The 23,941-nt window shown below is 45.6% G+C and overlaps 1 protein-coding gene across 1 annotated transcript in view; it reads right to left on the reverse strand.

Annotated features, from left to right (window-relative positions):
* Window positions 1–23,941, reverse strand: part of Pxdn (peroxidasin) — a 105,720-nt gene that overhangs the window by 42,644 nt on the left and 39,135 nt on the right. Inside the window, exons 2-6 of the mRNA XM_004656870.2 lie at window positions 10,827–10,898; window positions 9,845–9,916; window positions 5,658–5,729; window positions 2,321–2,392; window positions 1,941–2,012 (exon numbers count right to left, since the gene is read on the reverse strand). Coding sequence (XP_004656927.1) covers window positions 1,941–2,012; window positions 2,321–2,392; window positions 5,658–5,729; window positions 9,845–9,916; window positions 10,827–10,898 — 360 coding nt within the window. The remainder of the gene's footprint in view (window positions 1–1,940; window positions 2,013–2,320; window positions 2,393–5,657; window positions 5,730–9,844; window positions 9,917–10,826; window positions 10,899–23,941) is intronic.

The following is a 23,941-nucleotide window of genomic DNA, read 5'->3' on the forward strand; positions in this document are numbered from 1 at the left end:
AGCCTGCAACCTACTGCTGAGTAACAAGACCCTGCAATGAGCACAACACCAATGAGGTAGTGGGTGAGCCCAGATGGACAGTCCAGCATAAAGTACCTGGCCACTGTGTTCCAGCTGACCAATGAGCCAGCTGAGTCACATACTATCTCCATGGCAATCAATGGGGAGTCAGGCCAGTGCTGGTGGGTCACAGACTCCCAGTCTGGGGCGTTCTGTTTAGACATGTGCAGAGGCCAGAGGACAACCTTAGGTGCAGTGCCTCAGGTGCTTTGTGCTTTGTTCTTTGTGCCTTCTGTGAGACAGAGTCTTTCATCAATCAGGAACTCATCAATTGGGCTAGTGTGTCTGACTAGTGAGCCCCAGGATTGGCTTGTTTCCATCTCCCCAATCTTAGGATTACAAAGCATGTACCACCACTTCCAGGTTTTTTGTTTTTTTTTTTCGAGGTAATATCTTGCTCTAGTGCAGGCTGACCTGGAATTCACTATGTGGTCTCAGGATGGCCTTGAACTACCTCTGCTTCCCGAGTGCTTGGATTAAAGGTGTGTGCCACCCTACCCAGCTATTTCTAGGTGCTTTTTTTCTTTTTAATATGTGTTCTAGGAATTGAACTCAGGTCCTCATGCTTGTAAGACAAGCACTTTAGCTACTGAGCCATCTCCCCAGTCCTAGGAAGTAAAGGGAGCAATTAAGGGGCGCACCAGGGTGGGAGGGCCAGCATTCCCCTAAAAGTGGGGTTTGTCTGACTTTCTAAGGTTGAGAGCAGGAAAAAAAAGCTAGCTACAAAGTGCCCCAAACAGATAGCCTCTAGTCTACTTTCTGTAACATTCACCTGGTAATGCCTTCCTCCTCTCCTAGCCACCAAAGATGGCTGTTTCCATCCTATCTCCCCACCCAGAAGTGACAGTTACCTTGCCTGATGATTTCTTTCCTAAAAGAAGAAACAGGAAAGCCTTACTGTAGTGTGTCTTACTGAAAAGATAAATAAAAGTTGGGATGAGGTGAGGCCCTCTGAGCACTGCAGCTCATTAGTATCTCATTAATATATCTAACTGGGAAAATGCCCTCAAGACCAAAGAAATCATATCAATGCTGTCAAAGCTCCATCAGGACAAAAAGCCTTAACTCTATCCTAAGAATTAGCATAAAAAGATTGTTTTCAGAGACCTTAAAACAATGGGAAGGCTTTAGTCAGCTTAAGTGCTTCAGGTAAGTGTGTGCTAAGAAAAGGAACTGAAAGCTACAGTATGTCAATGCTTCCAGATGGTTTTTGTTCTTTCCATAAAATATACTCCATGGAATTAATGAACAACTTGAAGAATTTAAACATGAATTTTACAACTGTCTCACGTTAGTGCTGGGAAGATGGCTCAGCAGTTAAAGGCATTTGCTTGCAAAATTTGTCAGCCTGGGTTTAATTCCTCAGCACTGATGTAAAGCCAGATGCAAAGTGGTACACACATTTGTGACCCCAATGCCTATACAACAGTGGAAGATGGCGCAAAGAGACTCTGAAGTTATTGGGCTAACCAGGCTGACATTTGTTTTTAGTCTGGCAGATCACCTGCAGTAGTGAGAGACTTTGTCTCAAAGAAGGTAAGAGCACAGACACCTTGAAATTGTTCTCTGACCTCCACATGTGTCATGGCATGCATGCCCACACAGCTGACATATTATACATAGACATAAATAAATATTTTTAAAATGTTTCATGTTGTCTATAAAAGATCACCTTGTTACCATATCTGAGTCATCTGTTGTCTACTTTGTGTTCAAATGGATATAAGTAGCACTCCCTCCTCCCCCGACCAAACCCTTGTACACACTGCACAATAGAGCTCTTCTAAAGCTCAGGAAAATCCACTTGTCTACAGAAAGGATGGAGAAAGGGAGAGTTTGAAGAGAGAAGGATGTGAAGGCACCACACTTACAACACTTACAATCGTTTCATGGATTCCAAATGATTAAATGTCCCCGGAACTAAATGTGTGATCCTGTTGTTATGTAAAAATCTGTGGAAAGAGAAAATATAACCAACTGGCTAGCCATGCAAAAGAGAGACAAGCAGACACATGTCTCACTGACTTCATTTACTTTATATGAATGAAGTCAGAGTAGTGCTCTTTAATCCAGAAAACAACTGACCTTTTTTCTGTTTTACTACTAGGTACAGATACAGACAGAATCTAAAACCCCACTTCTGGTTGTTAGTTAGGAGATGGATTTTACAACAAAATACCAAGCAGGTATAGCAGATGTTAGTACGACTCCATCCACCTACCATGACCATATACAATTAAAAAAAGAAAGCAGGACTCACAGTCTCTCTAGCTTTGGCAAGTGATGGAAGGATTCCGGGTCCAGCGTTTCTATCTGATTAAAGTGCAGGTACCTAGAACATTAAAGAAGAAGCAATGTGAACGACTTACCATCTTCTTTAGACCCAGACTTTCTGCTCAGAAAGCTTTGTACAAGTCACTTCACATCCAGGTGTCACTAGGTACTTCTCTGCATTCCACACAGCGTGAAGAGAAATGGAATATTCGAGAAGGAAGACAAAGCCCAACAGACAAGACAGTGTCTTGCAGTGGGCGACCACAGGGACACCTTGAGACTGATATCCACGGGCTCTCCCTGAGCCTGCATGGTACAAAGTGGTCTGCTGCCACTGCCCAACACACTCACCTCCACAATACCTGGTAATAGTAAAGAACAAAAACCAAAAACAACCTCAAAGACAGCATATATGTATGCATGGAATCTCCACACTCCAATCTTGCCACTTGCTTATAGTTGACATACACTTCAATGTGACACCAAATAGAAGAAAAGTAGCTTTGAGCAAAGGGAGATGATGTAATTCCTCAAGTTTCTCAAATAATACAAAATACCCTGAGTTGACACTTCTTTCCATTAAAGAGATTTCTGTTGCATAATTTACCAATTCAGGATATAACCAATTTCTTTCAGTCTCCCAGATGCTAGCTGTCTAATTTTGGTAGAATTTTGCTTTCTTCTCGTTCTTTCTGTCTTTTTTTCTTGTTGTTTTGCTCAAGTAAAACACCAACTAAGTCACCCTTCTCAGTGGGTGAGTCTGCAGGGAGACCTGCACTCACTATCACAAAGAAGGCCTCTACTCGAGCGGCCACTGTGACAAACTAGCGTTCCTGTCCAATGAGAGGCCAAGACACTTAAGCTAATAGCAAAACCAATATGCCAACTGCTTCAGGCACTTTTCACAAGTCCAGACCAAAGGATGTTCTTAGAATGCATGCTTGGGATCATTTCATTAATTCTGAGATTAGCAATACCAGCAGGCCCCCAGATCTGGATTTCTTTCCCTGGCAGAGCCAGTTCTGAGACTTTTCATCACTGAAGGCCATAGTGTACTGGCCACCAACCCGTCCTTGGGGACCAGGGTACCATGCCCTCCCTGATCTTTCTCATGGGCAGGTCTATGCTTACCCACCTCCCACATGAGGACAAGGGTTCAAGGCAAGGAGTAGGAAGAAGAAGGGCACTGAGGTCAGTAGTGACTGACCCAGGACAGTGTCTGATGTCGGCAAAGAATACAAGACCAAACAAAAATCCTCAGTCCACATGCTGGGCATGTGACATCAATAGGCATGACCCTCATGGTCCGTGGCCTATGGCTCACAAATGCTGTTGACAAAAGAAAGCTTCTGGGGAGACTTTAGTTAGACAAGTAAGGCAGGGAACTAGTTCTGAGCTAGGCTGGATGACAAGCCAGGCCACATGAGAGAAAAAAAAAAGGGGGACATTCATGTCCCAAGGAAGCAGGTAGCCTGGTTTGTCTTTAGAAACCTTTCACCTGGGCTCTACAGTGAAGACCAGCTAGCTAGGAAGGAGGAACAGGTGGGCCTCAGACTCCCTGCCTTAAGACACTCTAAGGATGGTGCTTTCAGAGTTTCCAGAACCTGGACTAGCTGGGGCTCCAGGGAACTTCTGTCTCCATTCCCACTCCTTGGAGAGCTGAGGGAAAAGCAGGAAGTGACACCTCAGGCACATGACACTAAATTCAGCTTCCGACTGGCTGGGTGGAGCAGCCTGGAAGATGGTAGGGCCTTCCTGAGGAGCTGCTCAGGTACACCTGGCATACCCAGTACTCTCCAAAGCCACTGATCCAGTTTCCAGGCCTTGTGCTTCCCAGTGTCCCCAAGGGCTGGCATAGATACATGTCACCAACAGCTGAAGCTGAGGACCTGTGAGGCTGTAGGCAGAGTCAATGGGAGCTGTCCCTCGGGGCTGTAGGTCTGCACGGTGTCAGAGGGAGCGTGAGGCCCAAGTACTGCTGGACACACTCATTTCTGACATCACCTGCAGGGGTCCTTATCCCCTAGACAATGTTCAGGTCATGGCAGGAAACCCAAGACCTGGCAGCACGGACCCATCCCTCCTATTCCTTGGCCACAAACCCAGGCTGTCCAGAGGCCCGGCTGATTTGGGATGGTGTCCTTCATCATGGATACATATGAGCAGGAGGCCCCTGGCCACCTCACAAAAGCCACTCATGTCCTCTTGCTCTACTTCCTCCCAGGCTGGGCACATTCACTGGACTCAGCTCCTCAGGAAATCAGGCTAGCACCCTGAGGAGCAGGTACACAAAGAATGCATCCCTTTGTCAACTCTGCATTCAGAGGGTCTCCAGGTATTCCCATAAATTTCTACAATAACATGGATTTTGTTCTATTTTCTTTGAAACCAACTGTATATCTTATGGATGAAACTTTCATCGATATTCTTCCTGTAAAACCCACTCTGATGCAAACAGATGACTGTTTTTATTTGGACAGAGGTGTACTGTGTACACGGACGCTGCGTGGGCATCACAGGCTGTCTGCCACTGTCCTGACGTGGCTCCTCCAAGTCTCCCAGTGAAAAGCAGAAACAGAGTACTCGTATGTCCAACAGGTGTTTTCCATCCTTGTGGATAGCACTCTCCCTGCAACAACCTGAAACCCCACAAAGACTGCCTCGGCTTGCTGAAAAAAAGGCCACTGGCCAGGCACATAAACCAGAAAAGGCCCTTGTCATTTTATCACAAAAAGCATGCTGACTTCATAGCAAAGTCCACATTTACATGTAGCCAAAGAAACAGGAAGCACTTCATCACACGCCACACACGCTAACAACAGCTACAGGGGCAAGGGGCCAGTAGTCTCCAAAACAGTGACACTGTGACTGAGCAAACGAAGCCCAGTGTGTGCAATGGACACAGCTTTGGTCCCGCTACTCCTGCCGCCCCAGCCCTTCCTTGATCCCGGCTGCCTGCCTCTGCATACCAGGTAGCTGCACAGTTCTACTGAGAGACAGGGGACAGTTCTCAGTTCTACTGAGAGACAGGGGGCAATGATCCTAGTGTTCTTGGAATCAGGAAGGCACCTTCAGGGCTGGGTAAACAGAGCCCTAGGAAATGTCTGCTCTAGGACGGACATGGAAGGCCCCAAGCAAGATGGGACAGGTGAGTGGAGACCGCTGCTGCTGCTGCTGCTTCTCCTCATCATGCACGTCCTCCCTGCACCCCAGGAAGGACAGGCATGCATCATGCAAACAGCAGCATGGTTTTGGTCTCTACAGGAGGAAATGAGGCAAGTAGCATGAAGGACATGGAAGCACACGTGGGGAAGGGCACTTACAGTTGTTCTAGAGAGGCAAGTCCCTTAAATGCTTGCCTGTCAATTGACTGGATCTCATTCTTGTACAAATAGCTGAAACAAGAAACATGGAGGAGGATTAGCACACACACCAGAGCTCTCAACTCCAGGTGGAAACGAAGAATTAAGGTGACACGCACGTGGAGACAGTTTAAAATTAATGATCATATTAGGATGCAAACACAACATTACATGGTAGATACAATGCCACTCACAATGGTCCCTGCCCTTACATCTCAAGGGTCAAAAGCAATTGGTCAACAGAGTCCCTATGGGGCTAGTGGATTCCTGACGTTTTTTTCAAAGTCAAAAGGAAATACAGTGATTTCCCCACACATGTAAAATACACCAGAACTTTCTACTAAACAGAAATGCTGACACAGCTCTGAAAAATCAAAAACAATTTGGGGAGCAGATAACAGGGAGCCCAGGATGTCTTGACTTGTTCAGCCACCTGGAGCCCCGCTCTTACAGAGTACAAGTAGCAAGGCTTCTCAAAGAGCCATGCGGCCTGCAGACTGTTTCTGTATGGCCTGCAAGCTATGAATTGACTTTTCTTTCTTTTTTTTATTTGACATTTTAAAATCATTGAAGTTTTCATAAAAAAGAATCATATTGCATAAAACATGAAATTTCCATGAAGCTCCTGCTCCACAGTCTCTTGGCAATGGTCTGAGGAGGCTTTCATTCAGATTCTCTACTGTACGTTTGAGTTGTGTGGACAGCTGAGCGTTGCTTGTTCCTGGAGCCTCAAATATGGCCCAGGCATATGCGACTCCTCTACAGAGAAACCCTGGCTATGAAGACTCACACCTAAGAGCCACAGGTCCATCTCAGTATAACATCTTGACATGCTGGTCCTGTACCATCCCTCATGGCACAGTCCCTAGCATCTGCAGGATGTCTGGTGACCCAAGAGGGTGCTGTGAACAGAGATGGCTGGCTCTTCCTGAGTGTTATGGAATGCTTTCTTCATAAACGTTTGCAGCTGTGGTTTCCTAAACAAGACTGAGCTGGTCAACATTCTATTATGGATGGACAAGGCCCCACTGGAGGAAGGGACGTCATGGTCAGCCACTGGGAAATTGCTCATACTCCATCAAATAAGCCTGTATCCATGCTCATGCTAGCCTCTCTGATTTAACTCAGTGGGTCACCAAAAAAAGAAGATAGGAGAGTAGGAGGAGGATTAGTTAGAAAGAAGGGTTTTACTAGCAGTAGAAGGGAATAAGTGAGGATAGTAGGGGTCAAATATGGTCAAAATACATTACATATGAGTACAACTGTCCAAAACAAAAACAATTTTAAAAATGAGATGGCTGATGGCTCTTCCCTTCAGGTATGGTGCTGTCTGACCTGTCCTTTATTAAAATCAAACTGGCTTCACCTGTGACATAGGCAGAGGTACAAGTCAAATCACTTCTCCCACTCTCCCCATTAGGCAAAACTTACACTTCAAATAAATGTCTGGCGTTACCTACCTGTTAACCCTACACAAACAACACTCTTTCTTATGTGTGTGTTTGTAGGTCACAAAACTAGAAAGGGGGGTCATAAAAGGGGAGGGCAAGAGATAGTAAGGAAGGTGGGAAAGAGAGGGACTAATGGATGGAATATATATATGGAATGGGGAAGACTGACTGGGGAAAATCAGCGAGAGGAGGAGAGTGGGCACAGTGAGGATGGGGGACAGGAACAATGAGTCCATATGCCCAAGGGTGCCATCCTGACACCATTAATCTGCATGCTAATTAAAATTAATAAAAGTGCAAAAAGAAGGTATGAATCAAAATGAAGCAAAAGATGTGTAAAACCGAACGGTAAATAGAATAAGAAGACTGAATGCAAGCTTCCACGTCACTTCTTAAAGCAAAACACCAGTGAGAACATCACTTTGCATGCCATGTCGTTTTCACAAGGATTCTTGAACTCGAGTCCTCAGGTTTGCACAGTAAGTGCTCTTACCTGCTGAGCCATCTCCTCAGCCCTTGGGAGAGCTTTAAACAATTAAGATACCATTATCGTGGTGCTTTATCCACATTGCTGTAACATGACATCTAGAGAACTAGAACCAGAAACCAGAAGCTGGCACCTGCATGCTGCTGGCTCAAAGGAGGACAGCAATCCACCCATCTCCCAGAGTGATCCATCTCTGAGACCTACTGCCATGACTGCGTCCCAGCACTTGCGGCCACCACCTCCCCAAGGGGGAAGGGGAGATGTAAAAGCACGGCTAGAGGGTTAGCAGCCAAGGGACAGGGCCAGCAGCTACTGCGTAAGGGACGTTGTAAGAAGCAGTGTCCTAAGCCACCTCATACTGACAGTGTTCTCAGAATACACAAGGTGATCTGCAGTTATTTAAAACCAATAGCAAAAGAACAAAAATAAAATGAAGCACAGAGACACTTAAAAATACAGACACATGCATGCAGCCCAATGCTGGCCATCAGCTAACTGCACCTACTTTCCAGGAAACCAGAGCTCCCTGGTGGAAATTGGACAGCACTTAAAATAACAGCAGCAGCAGGAAGGCAAACAAACAAGAGCTCACAGGAGAACTCAAAGGCCTGTACTGTCCCTTGTTCTAAAAAGTCAGCAACAATGCTTAGTAATGTTCATACAGCATTAAAAATCAACATTCCAAGCCAAAGAAGCAGGGAGAAGCTCAATGGTTTCACAGAGGAAAATTCATTTTAATATACAGTTATAGTAGTCTGTAATGAGAAACCGCTAAAGTCTAAAAGCAAAACAAGAGTTCCAACCTGAATTCACACTGACAAAATGATTGTTTTAAAAACTAGCTTAAGCCAAGCATGGTGGTGCACGCCTTCAATCCCAGCAATCAGGAGACAGAGAGGTAGGAGGATCGCCATGAGTTTGAAGCCACCCTGAGACCACATAGTGATTTCCAGGTCGGTCTGAGCTAGAATGAAACCCTACCTTGGAGGGAAAAAAAAAGAAAAAAAAAAAAAAAACTAGCTTAACTTAAAAGATTCAGTAGAGCATGATTTTCCAACAACAATAAGTGATAAAATGGCTGGCTTTGGAACATTATCTAAGTCCTAAGAAGAAGAAGAAAAAAATGCTACATGCACATGATAAGAGCTTCTAACCTGCCTCACCTAGGATGCAATCTATGTAATCCCAGCGTTTCACTCAATCCTCTTTTACAGTTAAGTGTACTGCATGGTAACTAAGCCAGTACTTTAGAAGGAACTCATTTTCTTAATGTTTTCTAGTGCTTTCTTTTCTTTTCCATCCTTTCTATGTTTTATTTTAATGGAACCATGGAACTCATAATAATCCTCCTGTCTCATCTTCCCAAGTGCTAGGATTACAAATATTTACCTCCATACCCACCCAATTTATTTTGCTTGTATTGTGAAGGCAGACCATCTTTTAAAAAATAATTTATTTATTTGAGAGAGAAAGAGACAGAGACAGAGAGAGAAAGAGAGAGAATGGGCATACCAGGGCCACTAGCCCCTGCAAATGAACTCCAGACACATGCACTCCCTTGTGCATCTGGCTTCATGTGAGTCCTGGGGAAATCAAACATGGGTCCTTTGGCTTTGCAAGCAATTGCCTTAACCACTAAGCCATCTCTCCAGCCCCTTGAAGGGTGACTATTTTCTAAACTACAAAACTGATCCAACAAGCAAGAGATGTTTAAAATGATAACAAATTAATTCAAGTGAATTGTTAAATATAAAAGTCAACAAGATAAGAACAAGAAGCAGCTAACTTCACAGAAATTAATGACATTTCAAAAGAAGAAGTTACACCTTATACTCCACCTAAAGGTGGAAAACAAGAAGGCTTGTATGTGCAAAATACATCTCTATGCACATATCCCAGTAGGTGGTGTGTATCGAAGCTCACTGTGGGAGTCTGACTGCCTGAACCTCCCACCTCATAATGCTCTCATCACCCAGACCACGGCTGTCAGGGGTGGTTAGGTGAACTTCATTCAGATGACTCCCCTATGCAAGATGACAACTCATTTTAAAATCCCAGCCAAAATTTCACTCACCTTTTGAAACTAAAGACTCTTGGGATGGTGTGTTTTTACAATAACTGATAAATGGGAAACATAATGGTTCTACACTTAAATATTCTAAGTACATAGGGAACCAGCTTATGGGGTAAAGAACTGGTCATGAACTTACAGATATTTTAAGTTTTCCAGGTCTTCAAACGCACCACTTGGTATTTTCTTGATCTGGTTATTGTTAAGAAGCCTGTGAAAAAATATTTCAACACAAGTTTTGAAAACACATCTAAACTGTTCTAAGGAAAACCATTTCTGTAGCCTTTGGAGTATCACAAATGGCAGAACTGCAGACCTGGCAGAGTCAGTAAATGCCAGCTGCAGTTTAATCCCATGATTCCCAGATCTCTCTCTACCCTACTCCATATTTTTTACTTTCCTATGCATTAGAGACACAAGGTCATGCTTTTTTATCCTGCTATCTTCATGGTACATTAACTACGCTGATGGCCAACCTGACAAAATTATGGAATTATAGGAGTGGCCCACCACATCCCCGAGGCAGTGCACTCATTCCGACAGGTAAGGACTCGATGGCCTCGATGGATGGAACCATCTCCCACCCTGCCCTGTGAGGACCCGAGTAGTTCCTTTCCCCCACAGCCCAGCACCCAGGAGTGGCTTTTCACCATGCTCAAGGTACTCTCAAGAGCTTGGAGTTTGCTGTTACTATGTGTCCCCCTGGGATGTCTAAGCTCTGTGGTGTGGCTGAGTGGTCCCAAAGCCCTATCCGTAGCTAGACTGAGCTCAGGACATGCTTGCGGGGGGAGAGGGGGGTGGAGACAAAGTCATGCACAGAAGCAAATCTGGCCAGTAAGAGAAGGTGTGATGCTGGAGCAAGCCAGGAGTCCACAGAAAGCCAATGTGCTGGCTCTACTAACCCCAACGGACACACACTCAGGATGGGCAGGTCTCTGCCTTGCTGGCTTTCAATGCCCCATTCTAGCCCCCGCCCCCCACCACACACTCATTCCCATTCACTGAAATCGTCAGAAGATGATCAGAGAACTTGACTCATTTCTTCAAGTAAATGGTACAAGATTTCTTTTTCTTTCTTTTACCCTTTCTGTCCTACTGGCTAACAATCAAATCTTACTTACAGTGTATTCAAGTTCCTCAGGCGTCTGAATGCTCCAGGCTGGATCTCTCTGATTCTGTTGAACCGAAGGTCTCTGCAAAGAGATGAAATATGTTTTGAGAGGCAAGAAATGCAGTTTTCCCAGCTCCTGTGCTTCGCACACAAATAGCTTCAATGGACAAGGCCTTAACTGAAAAAGCCAATGAGTATATGAGTATTTATCTGAATGGCGGACCATGTCACTTTAAGGAATCTGTTTAAACAGTGAGTATGGGGAGATAAAAATCGAATGAAGCCAGGTGTCCTCCAATCCCAGCATTTAAGGAGGTGGAGGTAGGTGGGTAATTGTGAGTTCAAGACTACATCATGAATTCCATGTCAACCTGAGCTAAAGAGAGATCTTACCTAAAAAAAAAAAAAAAAAAAAAAAAAATTAAAAATCTTGTGAATTCCTACATATCCCAAAGCCCAAAGCCGATGCAGCAGGCGGATCAGGCAAGTCTGCATGCAGGCTGCAACCTCACTCTGTGTGTACTGTTAAAACTATTTCTCAGCTGGGGGTGGTGGCTCCCACCTATAATCCCAGGAGGCAAGGGAAGAAGGACTGCCATGAGTTAGAGGCCAGTGTGGGCTACAGAGTGAGTTCCAGGTTAGCCTTAAAAAATCTGTTTCTCATTCCCCCTAAGGTAGGGCATAGACCTAGCAAGCCCTCAGAGGACAGAACTGACTTCCCATTGGCAGAGCAGGAGTTGAGATCCACAGAGTAAGTGTGGGGAGGCTACAACCATGGGTAACAAGCCCAAGAGGAGAACGGAGTAAGGAGAAAGGCCTGCAGTTAAGTAGGAGGTGACCACTTGCAGGCAGCTTCATCATCCTCTTTGCAAAGCTCATCCTCAACTCAATAAAAAATGAATTTGCATGCATGAAAGTCACTGAGAAATAAACAGAAGCCCCTGTCTTTATCGGATCACCTTAGAAGATTACACTAACTCCTTCTTCTTAATACAGTGGTGATTAATATGGGTTCAACTGTGTCTTCCCAAAATGCCCCCCTGTGAGGCCCAACCCCAATGCCTGTGATTGGAGATGAGGTCCTTTCACCACCCTGCGTGTAGCACTCTGCTAGAGCCCCAGGACAGGAACACAGGAACCCCAAGTCATGACCGGTCCTAAGTGGGTGCTTCTGCTGCGCATCTTTGGAACTCCTAACCATTTACAGTCTCTCAAGGAATCTAGTTATTTTGAGCTGATTCAACAGATGTTGGTGATTTACTTTATTCAAAGTAGCTTCACAGAACACATGGGAGTCACTAAAATGAACTGCTGAGCTGAGGAGGCAACAAAGGAAATGCGGTTCTTTCCTGGCACTGCTTAGGTCCAAGTTCTCGAGCAGGGGAAGGGCCGGTCAATGCTGTTTCTCATTCAGCCTCTGTCCTCTACCCCTTGCTGTCCCAGCCTCATTCCAATCTCCAACCTGCACCCTTCCCCTTGTTAGCATTGTGTTGAACTCCTACTCCCCACCAATACTCAGCTCCAATGAGAGTGAAGAGATGGTGAACAGAACCCCACAAAAGCTAGAAAGCAACTGCCGAGGGCACAGGGTGGTGACTTGAGATGGAGCCCCGGAGAATGCTGGGAAAGCTACCGACCAACTTTCAGCCCAGGAGCTCTGCTGCAGCCTTCAGTTGGGATCACCACACTTCCCAGCCCTGGGACAGAAATGCTGGCTCCGAGCCCCTGGCTGGTGGTAGTGCTGAGATGGCTGGGGTTTAGCCACATGCTGCAATGTGAACATGTTCGACAAGCCAAGTCAGATAAGAAAACTGGCTGGGCATGGTGGCACACGCCTTTAACCCCAGCACTCAGTAGGCTGAGGTAGGGGGATCATTATGAGCTCCAGGCTAGCCTGCAACCACAGAGTGAGTCCCAGGTCAGCCTGGGCTACAATGAGACCCTACCTCAAAAAAAAAAAAATAAAAAAGATAAGAAAGATGCTTGTTGTCCTTGTTTCTTAGCGTGACTACTAGAGAACATAATAGTACATCATACACCTCAGTCACACCACACCCCTGCTAGACATGGCTGGCCCACGTTCAGGGGCTACTTCACAACCAGTGTATAAGCAAACAGAACTCCTTATCCCTAGACTGACAGCCAGACGTACTAAGGCCAAACACAGTCCACTCTGCAATGAAGGGAGACTCTTAACTATGAAGTGAAACAACCACAAAGAACCAAACTGCAATTCTAGAACTGTGAAATGGAGTAGCCAAGATGAAAAGCTCACTACATGGACCTTGCAACATATGGAACATAGGAGAGGCATAACTTTGAAAGTAAGATACATAAATTACCCACAGAGAAGAAATCATTGACATTCCCAGTAATCACCTCACACATATCTTTCTATTTTAATCTTCTATCTAATGACCACAGTACTTAAGAGGGTGTACTGAACAGGGGTGGCCTCAGGCACTGTTATCCTGCATAGAAAGGAAAGGGCAGGGCTGGGGAGACTGCTCAGTGGTTAAAGGTACTTGCTTGTAAAGCCTGACAGCCTGGGTTTGAGTCTCCAACACTCATGTAAAGGCAGATGCACAAAGTAGCATATGCAGCAGTTCATTTGCAGTAGCAATAGTCAGTATGATTATTCTTTCTTTCTGTCTCTATCTCCCTCTTTTTCTGTCTCTCTCTCTCTCTCTCTCTCTCTCTCTCTCTCTCTCTCTCTCTACATGCAAATATAAATAAATAAAACCTTTTTTAAAAAGAAAGAAAAGGAAAATGCAGATGGTAGAGGCCTCTGTTCTCCAATCCAGAGACAACCTTGGAACACCCAAAGAGAAACCAACTGTCCTTTCAAAGATGAGTCCCAAGTTAAAGGCATTTAGGCACCATACAGAGCTGCTTTTCTCCACAATGAACTCTTTCTAAAGAGCTACAGGAAGAAGTTGGCTCCTAACAAGTTTTCTGCAGTGTTCTTACCTGGGAACTCTCAGAAAAGCAAGTTCTAGATCACACTCGCATACAGAGTGGAAAACCAGGTAGGGGAGTGAAGAGTATGTTTTAGCAAGCTCTCCAGGGGAAGCCAGATGAGGCTCAACAACAGCTGTCCTTTAGTAACCATAGGAAAGTGAAACCATATGAATGTGTATTTATACATGTGCACACATGTGAGTAGATACAGGAATACACATGCTAGTGTGTGCACGCTCACCACAGCAGTTGCTCGGTGCTTCTGCATTTCCCCTCCAATCCTAGGCTTACCTGTCACTGCTGGAAATTTGTGAATAGACTAAATGCCCCAGTTATAATGTGCTCAAGGAGCCAGGCGTGGTCATGCCTTTAATCCCAGCACTCTGGGAGGCAGAGGTAGGTAGATGGATCACTGTGAGTTTGAGGCCACCCTGAGACTACATAGTGAATTCCAGTTCAGCTTGGACTAGAGGGAGACCCCACCTCAACAACAACAAAGTGTTCAAGGCCTGGGGAGATGGGTCAGTGGTAAAAGGTGCTTGCTGGCAAAGCCTGCAGGCCTGAGCTCAATGCCTCAGCACCCACATCAAGCCTAATGCCAAGTGGCAGATTTATCTGTGATCAAAAGTGCCTATGACACTGTGAGGTAGAGCCAGGAGGATCTGAAGCTGGTCTGATGTTAGTTGAAGTCTAGCAGCTCATTTGTAGCAGCAAGAGATTCTGTCTCAAAGAAGGTAGAACAAAGACATCTCAAAATTTTCCTGATCTCCACATAACACACCATGGCACATGAGTCAATACACACACTACATATACACAAGGTTTTAAAAAGTTAAGTGCTCAAATCCATGAATGTAAAATAAATAGACAGGTTTGCATACTTCTTGGGAGACAGACCTAGGTGACAGGAGTGAGAAGGGTCCTCCATCCTCATCATCAAAGAGTTAGGTACTACTCAGCTGACAGAATCATTAAAATCATAATAAATATTTCCAAAGAAAATCCAACTGAAAAAAAAAACAAACATTGTTCTAAACTTCAAAAAAAAAAAAAATCAAGAGTACTTCAAAGAGTTGTCCTCACTCTTCTCTGAGGCTCCCAAGCCTCACCCACCTCCACTGGGTGATGAGCAGGAAGGGGAGCTGCATGGCCGAGGACCATGGATCACTGTGCCCAGCCCACTTTCTAATGACCAGGCCATCTGGAGCCCACCCTCAGTCAACCGTGGATCTACTTCCCCAGCGGACAATGAGTATCTCAAATTTCCTTCCTGAAGTTGGCATGAAAAAGGAACAAAAGTGAGTTCTAGAAAGTTCTGGGAAAACCACAAATGGAACAACTACTGAACAAGAACTTGGAAAGCCAATCTCAGAAGGAGCATCGGTGACTGTTTTGCCACCAGAACTAAAACCCTAGATTGTACCCTGAAGAGCGCTGGTCCTTTCTAAGCTCAGGGCAATTAACCATGAATCACCAACAGAACCAACACCAGGGAACACGGCACAGAGGACAATGAGACATGAAGCTTCTTGAATGTCCACTGTATTACCTATGTTCTAGAAGGAGCTCAGGGATTCATCCATTAGTGTCATGAAGTTAGTTAGTAGTAGGTGTTACAGTCAGGTTCACATTGCTGGAAGAAAACACCCAACCAAGAGCAGCTTGTGGTGGTTGGGGGCGGGGGGAAGGAATGGTTTATTTTGGCTTACAGACTCAAAGGGAAGCTCCATGATGGCAGGAGAAAATGATGGCATAAGCAGGGGATGGACATCACCTCTTGGCCAACATCAGATGGACAACAGCAACAGAAGAGTGTGCCAAACACTGGCAAGAGGAAGCTGGCTATAATAACCACAAGTCTGCCCCCAATAATACACTGCCTCCAGAAGGCTTCAATTCCCAAACTGCCATAAGCTGGGAACCTAGCATTCAGGACAAGTTAGTTTATGAAGGACACCTGAACAAAACCACCATACTAGGTGTCAATCTCCCAGTTAAATAGGCTCTACAAATGGGGAGTGGTCAGAATGCACAGGTAATCCCACCAAAGTTCTCAGAATGACAATCAGTATAAGATCATGGCCTGCAGCACAGTCTCCATTAGGCCAGAGCAGTGAGTGAGGTTCCATCTGGGAATAGCTAGGGACATGAAGTTAAGACATACTGAAAGTGGAGGACTGGAGGGAAGGATGGAAATCAGCTGGGCCAGGAGAAGTTCACTCACATGGCTGGTAAGATTCCCTCACATGGCAAGTAAGAACTCAGAAACTAAGAAAAGCTGCCTGAAGTCACTCAGCTTGTATAGAGCAGAATGAGAAATACAATGGCTGGGCGTCAGGCCTGGGGCACAGACCCACTCCAGGAGTGAGAGGCTCAGCTGCGGGCACACTCCAGACACTCCTGTCCCAACAGCCCCTCTATTCATCCATGCCTTCTTCCCCAGGTTTCAGTGCCACCCTTCAGACCTACTGACTGAGGGCCATGGCAGAAGGTGGCACAGACCTCTCATGTGCAAAGAGCCTGCAGCAAGTATCAGAAATGAACTGGGAAAGCCCAGCATAGTGGAGCATTCCTGTGATCCCAATATTTGGGAGGTAGGGCAAGAGGTCAAGAGTTCAAGGACATGCTTGATAGGCTCACGGATCATCTTGGGCTACATGAAACTCTATGTCAATGTCAAAAAGAACAGGAAGGAGTCAATGTTGCTCCTCGCAGAGCTGGGGAAAATGATCTAAGACTTCACAGGGATACACAGGAGACTGAACAGCCAAAGTAATCTGAAGGAGAGAGAACACAGCTGGAGGCATCACAACACCTGATCTCGAATTGTACGACAGCAATAGTGACAAGGACAGCATCACGTTGGCACCAAAATGGACATGCAGACCAACGGCACACCACAGAGGACCCAACCCATGGAATGGCACCTCCCTAATCAAGACAATCCCTCACAGGTGATTCTAGGTCCTGTCTCGTTGATGGTCTTGTCACAGCCCCTGAGAAGCGGGCCCTTCCATAATCCTCTCCAGAGGTCCTAGCTCCCATTCCTGGCCTTCTCCACCCTCTCCACATCAGTCTCTATCAAGAGATTGGCACATGACCACTGCTGCTGGGTCCTGGCACCTAATGTCCCCCTGTCCCAGAAACACCTCACCACGCACCCCACTAACTCCAGCTCAAGAAAGCTTGACCTGGCCTCCAACACGGTGATTTAAAAAGCAGTGACTGGGAGCAGGCATTTCTGCTGTGACTTCACATGCCTTTCTGGGATTCTGAATCTTTCAAGTATTAAGTCTGAATTAGTAAACTCCCCATGGCTCCCCAACACCCCCCTCAACATGAGCAGGCAATGTGCCAAGGCCCATGATGAACTGCTGAAGTTTGTTGAGGATCTGGAACCACATAACATGACTTTAAAAGAAGAGCTCCACAATGTGCCTTCACAAATGAACTTCGTAAGAACAACAATTTGTTAAGACAAGCTTAAAATCTTGAGCCATCCCATAACAACAACAACAAGAAAACCTCTAATAGGTCAAATCCTGCCAACATGAGGGGTTTTTGTTCATGGTTTGGGTCCCCATCCATGATGGTTTTTAAAAATCTCAATCAGGGACTGAGAGATGACTAGAGTGGAGACAGTTCAGTGAGCAAAGTGTATGCCTCATAAGTATAAGGCCCATATAAAAAAAATTCAGGCATAGACTGGAGAGATTGCTTAGTGGTTAAGGCACTTGCCTGCGAAGTCTAAGAACCCAAGTTCGATTCCCCAGAGCCCACATAAATCAGATGCACATGGTGGCACATTTGTCTGGAGTTCATTTGCAGTGGCTAGAGGCTGTGGTGTGCCCAATTTCTCTCTCTTTAATAAATAAATAAATAAAAATAAAATATTCTTTAAAATTCAGGTGTGATAAAGGCATAACAACACATGCCTGTAATGCCAGCACTGGAGAGGCAGAGACAGGTGAATCTGGGACTCACTGGCCAGCCTGTCTAGCATACTTGGAAAGCTTCAAGCTAATGAGCAACCCTGTCTGAAAAAAGGTGGAAGGCACCTGAGAGGAATGACACCTAAGTTAGTCCTCTGGCTTCCACACCCATGTGAACACATGTGCACAAATGCTCACGTGCACACACAAACAAGCACACTGACGGTGGTGGTTTGATTCAGGTGTCCCCATAAACTTAGGTGTTCTGAATGCTAGGTTCCCAGCTGATGGAGATTTGGGAATTAACACCACCTGGAGGCAGAGCATTGTGGGGGCGGGTTTATGGGTATTTTAGCCAGTTTTCTCATGCCAGTGTTTGGCACACATTCCTGTTGCTACTGTCCACTTTACAGTGGCCAGAGGGTAACTTCCACCCTCTGCTCATATCATCGTTTTCCCCTGCCATTGTGGAGCTTCCCCTTGAATATGTAAGCCAAAATAACCCCCCTTCCCCCCCCAAAAGCTACTCTTGGTCAGGTGATTTCTGCCAGCAATGTTGACCTGACTACAATACTTACACATACAAAAATCTCAACCAACATTTTAAAGTGAGATTTCCTTTTAAGCATCTTTTTAAAATAATTCTAAATTTGGGACAACCACCTTCAAAACACACATTAAGACTTAAGAGATGGCTCAGCAGCTAAAGGCACTTGCCTGCAAAGGCTGATGGCTCGTGTTCAATTCCCCAGTACACAGATAAAGCCAGATGCACAAAGTGGAACAAACTCCTGGAGTTTGTTTACAGTAGCAGAAGGTCCTGGTGGGTCCATACTCTCTCTCTCTTTCTCTGTGTGTGTGCACACACCTCTTTTTCTCTTTCATATATAAATAGATAAAATATGTTTGAAAAAAGACACATTAGTCCCAGTGCCAGCTGTCCCTAGAGGGAGGTATGTGTTCTAGTCCTTCATACCGTATTTCTAGTAGTTCAGCCCACCCTAGCTCCTAGCACTTCCTAAACTCCTCCCTGCTATGTACTGGGCATTTTTCACTCCAAAATTCTTATGCTGAACCCTAACCCCCAGTGTAATGGTATTAGAATAGGGCCTTTGGGGGAGATTAAGTCATGAGCTCACTTCTTCACCATGGGACTTAGAGGTCCCAGAGTTGCTTCACCCTTCCATCATTTGAGGACATGAATCAGATTACAGGTCCTCATCAGACAAGGAAACTGCAAAGAACTTTGGCTTTGGTCTTCCAGCCTCCAGAACTATGAGAAGTGAATTTCTGTTGTGTACAAGCCACTCAGTTTATGGTATTGTGCTACAGTAGCCCAGGACTAAGGCATACTACATATTCAAAAGCAATGGTATCAGGGCTATAGAAATGGCTTAGCACTTGCCTGCAAAGGCTAATGACCTAAGTTCAATTCCCCGGTAGCCATGTAAAGCCAGATACAAAAAGTGGTCCAAATATCTGGAGTTTTGTAGTGGGTAGCAGCCCACATCCATTCTCTTTTTCTTTGCTTGCAAATAAACAAATAAAAATATTTTTTTATAAACAAACAGCTGGGCGTGGTGGTGCACACCTTTAATCCCAGCACTGAGGAGGCAGAGGTAGGAGGATCACTGTAAGTTCGAGGCCACCCTGAGAATACAGAGTGAATTTCAGGTCTGTGGAGTGTATTCCACATTAGGTTAAGGTGTGAAGATTCACCCTGACTGTGGGTAGCTCCATCCCATGGGCGGGGTTCCCAGACTGTGTAAACAGGAGAATGTGGGCTGTGCACCTACGTTCATCACTCTGTGTCCTGACTACAGATGCAATGTGACTAATTACTTCATGTTTCCATGCTTAAGCATAGTCCAGTACCCTGAGCATCAACTTGCAAGACAGCAAGGACACCCTCTTCATGCACAATTACATCTTTTCCCAAAACACTACCTCCAGGAAAGTTGGATGTGTGGTAGTGAAAGGGAGAGATAAGTAGCATCGGCTAATTCCTGTAACCTGTACGCAGGGTGCAGCTAGCTGTGACCAGGCTGTAGAAAGCCGTTCCCCAAATGTAAGACACAGTTCTCTATAACCCAGATATAGGGCCATATCCTCAAGACTCAGATATGGAGTATAGTTCCCCATGGCCAGAGTTACAGGGCTAAAGCCATTTTCTTTTATCTGTATTCTGCTGTGACTCTATAAACATGGAGCCCAACCACACTGTTCCCAAGCCACACGTGTGTCTTCTGCTGGCTGAAGCATCTATGCATCATACACTCCTGTGACCCGCTCTCCGAGGGCTCCTGGGGGCAGAAGATGCAGCTAAGGGTTTCCATGGGGAGTAAAGCCACAAACGACAGCCCTCTACCAGTAAGGACATGAGAAGGCCCTACTCTGTTGGCAGTTGCAATCCCCACGACACCGGCCTGCCATTTACCCCAACCTTGAGGAGGCTGCCTTCCCTGCCACCTTCAGGTGGCAGCAAGAGTGAGCGGAACAGGCTGGACACTTGCAGCAGCTCTCTCCCACAGGGTTCTTGGTTCATCAAACCCGGGAATGGGCCTACGCATCTGTCCTAGCATCTCTGGACCTGGCAGAGTGAAAGGTAGAAGATCCAGGCTATACATGGATGTGGAGCAGGCCTGGCAGAGCATGAGATGGAGAATACTCCTGTCCCAGCTCCTCTGAACAGCCTTGTGCCCAGCTAGGCTACAGTTCCTCTTCATACCCCCATCAAATCCTCCAGCAAGCAGATTAGGTAAGCACTACAGAAGCCTCAACCATCAGCAGCAAAGAGTAGTGTCCTGTTAGTCTCCTGAGCCCCTAAGTACTCTCAGGTCACCACTCTTAACTTTACGACTCCACTAAGCAGAAAACTCCGATGGAAATACATTTAAGCCAGGAGTGATGGCGCACACCTTTAGCCCCCGCTCACTAGGGACTGAGGTAGATCACTGTGACTTGACACCAGCCTGGGGCTATAGAGTGAGTTCTAGATAAGAGATATTTTTTTAAATACTTTTTTATCCATTATTTATTTACTTTTTTTTTAAATTTTATTTATTTATTTGAGAGCAACAGACACAGAGAGAAAGACAGATAGAGGGAGAGAGAGAATGGGTGCGCCAGGGCTTCCAGCCACTGCAAACGAACTCCAGAAACGTGCGCCCCTTTATGCATCTGGCTAACGTGGGACCTGGGGAACCGAGCCTCGAACCGGGGTCCTTAGGCTTCACAGGCAAGCGCTTAACCGCTAAGCCATCTCTCCAGCCCAGATAAGAGATATTTTTAGGGGCTAGGGACACAACTCAGTTGGTAAACTGCTTGCCTCACAAGAGGATCTGAGTTCGATCACAAGAAACCAAATAAAAAATGCAAGGTATGGTGGCAGATGCATGTAATCTCAGCACTGGGGAGGTGGAGACAAGAAAGTCCCTGGGCCTCACTGGTCAGCAAATCTAGCCTGCTTCGTAAGCTTCAAACCAACGAGAAAGCCAGTCTCAAAATATGGATGGCATTCCTGAGGCCACACACACATACACCCTACATACACAGGAACATGAACACAAACATTAAAATATAGAGGTGCGTTTTAAAACATTTTTATTGACAACCACCATACATATACAATGTACACTGATCATAAACTCCTCCCACTGCAGTCTTTTGCTCCCCCTTGTGTGCCCCTTACTCTGAACCCCCTTTTCTTTCCAACTAGGTCCTCTTCTATTTTAATGTCACTAGTTGCCCTCATATTATGTAGGAATCAGCCCACTATGAGGTCATGAATGCAATGGCCACTTTGTGTCTGAAAGGCAGGTTCCAAAACTGCATTTTTAATCAAGCCCAACTGTTTTATCTGAGCCTTTTGAAAACCAGATTGTCAAATATAAATAATCAGGAAGCAATTCTACTTTAATCTTAGGTACCTTTCCTTTGGCTAAAATGACACACCCACACATCCAGTTCCCCCCAGACTGCCAAGCATGGCCCGGAAGCAGTGTTGCCAGCCTGCCACGATGGGACGAGAGTCATGAACTGCAGAGGAGCTCCCCCGAGTCACAAGGAACAGGATGCCAAGGTGTGACAAGGTGTGCATAGCATGGAACCCACTCAGTCAGAACTCTAGGAAAAAGAACTGTACCCAAATGCTCAAAGCAACCACATGCCAGTCCCTTCCCAGAAGATACCAAGAGTCTCTCCACAAGGAGCATGTGCGGCAGTGTTAACACTGCCCAGTACCCTGCTGGTGGCGCCAGAGGCAATTCCTCCTGGTGCTGTGGCTCCACAAAGCCAGAGGATGGAAATGACCTGATAACTCTATCAGAACCCTTGCTCCAGCCAGAACAAAAAGCCTTGTCAGGCTAACAGGCGTGGGAAGAAAGGCTCTACTAAGTTATCTTCCCATCTCTGAGCTAAATGAGCCCAGAGGCTAGTATTTGCTTTGGATCACTGTCCCACAGAGAACTCCCAGGGCCTAGACAATTTCACACATGGCTCATCTCTACATTTCTCTGTTCCAAGAGCTCAGTGGGGGGAAAATGTATCTCCCTCCCTCCAGGGTGCTTAGCCCATAGTTATGGGGAAGTGGAAGGAGGGGATCCCTTTACCAGCCATGGGCATCATCCCTGACCTCCAGTCCAGGGAAGGACTTCACCTGTGTGCTCTGACCTTACCCTTGCCTGACTCCAGGCAGATGCCATAGTTCCCAAATTTTCTGCCATTCCTGAACCCTTTTTCTCACTGAAATCACAAGTCTTAGGACTCCAAGGCGATCATCCACTCACTTTTGCATGGCAGCAGGCGTTCTGGAAGGTTCCATTTCTGACCCAGGATGGTGAAAAACACACATACACACACACACACACACACACACACACACTCATACACACACACACACACACATATACACACCCTACATACACAGGAACATGAACACACACACTGAAAAATAGAGGTGCATTAAATTTTTTTTATTTTTATTTATTTATTTCAGAGCAACAGAAAGATGAGAGAGAAAGAGGCAGAGAGAGAGAGAATAGATGCACCAGGGCCTCCAGCCACTGCAAACGAACTGCAGGTGCATGCACTTTCTTGTGCATCTGGCTTATGTGGGTCCTGGGGAACTGAGCCTTGAACTTGGGTCCTTAGGCTTCACAGGCAAGCACTTAACCCCTAAGCCATCTCTCCAGCCCTAGAGGTGCATTTTTAAACATTGTATTGACAACCACCATACATATACAATGTACACTGGTCATAATCTACTGCCATCTTTGTTCCTGCCCCGTCGTGTGCCCCTTTTCACTGTAGAGATGAGGCTGCTCTAAATTATCCCAGATTATATATCAGGTGGAACAGTGGCTTCAGGCTATGCTTTATCCTAGAAGACTCCACTTTACAAAGCAGCCAGCAGCTGTCAATTTTTAAGTACAAACACCCAGGCAAAAAGACTGGATGCCACTGAGCCATTTCTCTAGTCCCTGATGTCATTTATCTTCTAAAAACAATTTTATAAATTATAAAAATATGTAAAAGACTTGGGGGGACTAGAGAGATAGCTTAGTGGTTAAATGCTTGCCTGTGAAGCCTAAGGACCCCCCACTAAAGGCTCGATTCCCCAGGACCCACGTAAGCCAGATACACAAGGTGGAGCATTCATCTGGAGTTCATTTGCAGTGGCTGGAGATCCTGGCTCACCCATTCTCTCTCTGTAAGCCTCCATCTCTCTCTGTCTGCCACTCTAAAAAAAAAAGAATAAATAAATAAATAAATGACCTGGGAAATGCGGGAAAAAAAAAAAAGACTGGACGCCTTTTGTCCATGTAGACATCACTACCACAAGGCACAGACTGATAACCAATTCATGAAAGTAAAAAGTAATACTTATGAGCTTGTCAACATAGATGGGGAATATGGGTAAATCAAAACCAGATCAGAAAACCAGGCCTGGGACAGGGGAGACAGTTCAGATTATAGTGCTTGCTTACAAAACCTGCTGGCACAGGTTTGATTCCTCAACACCCCTGTAAAGCCAGATACACAAAGCGGTGTGTGCATCTGGAGTTCATTAGCAGTGGCAAGAGGACCTAGCACACCCATTCTATCCCTTAACACATGCACACCCTTTTAAATAAATAAATTAAATTAAAAATAATAAACAGGCCTGTTAACCTACAAACACACCAGATGTAACTGCTCTACAACTCTGAAAGGAGCATTCAAGACTGACCTG

Source organism: Jaculus jaculus, chromosome 2, assembly GCF_020740685.1.
Source record: "Jaculus jaculus isolate mJacJac1 chromosome 2, mJacJac1.mat.Y.cur, whole genome shotgun sequence".
NCBI lineage: Eukaryota > Metazoa > Chordata > Mammalia > Rodentia > Dipodidae > Jaculus > Jaculus jaculus.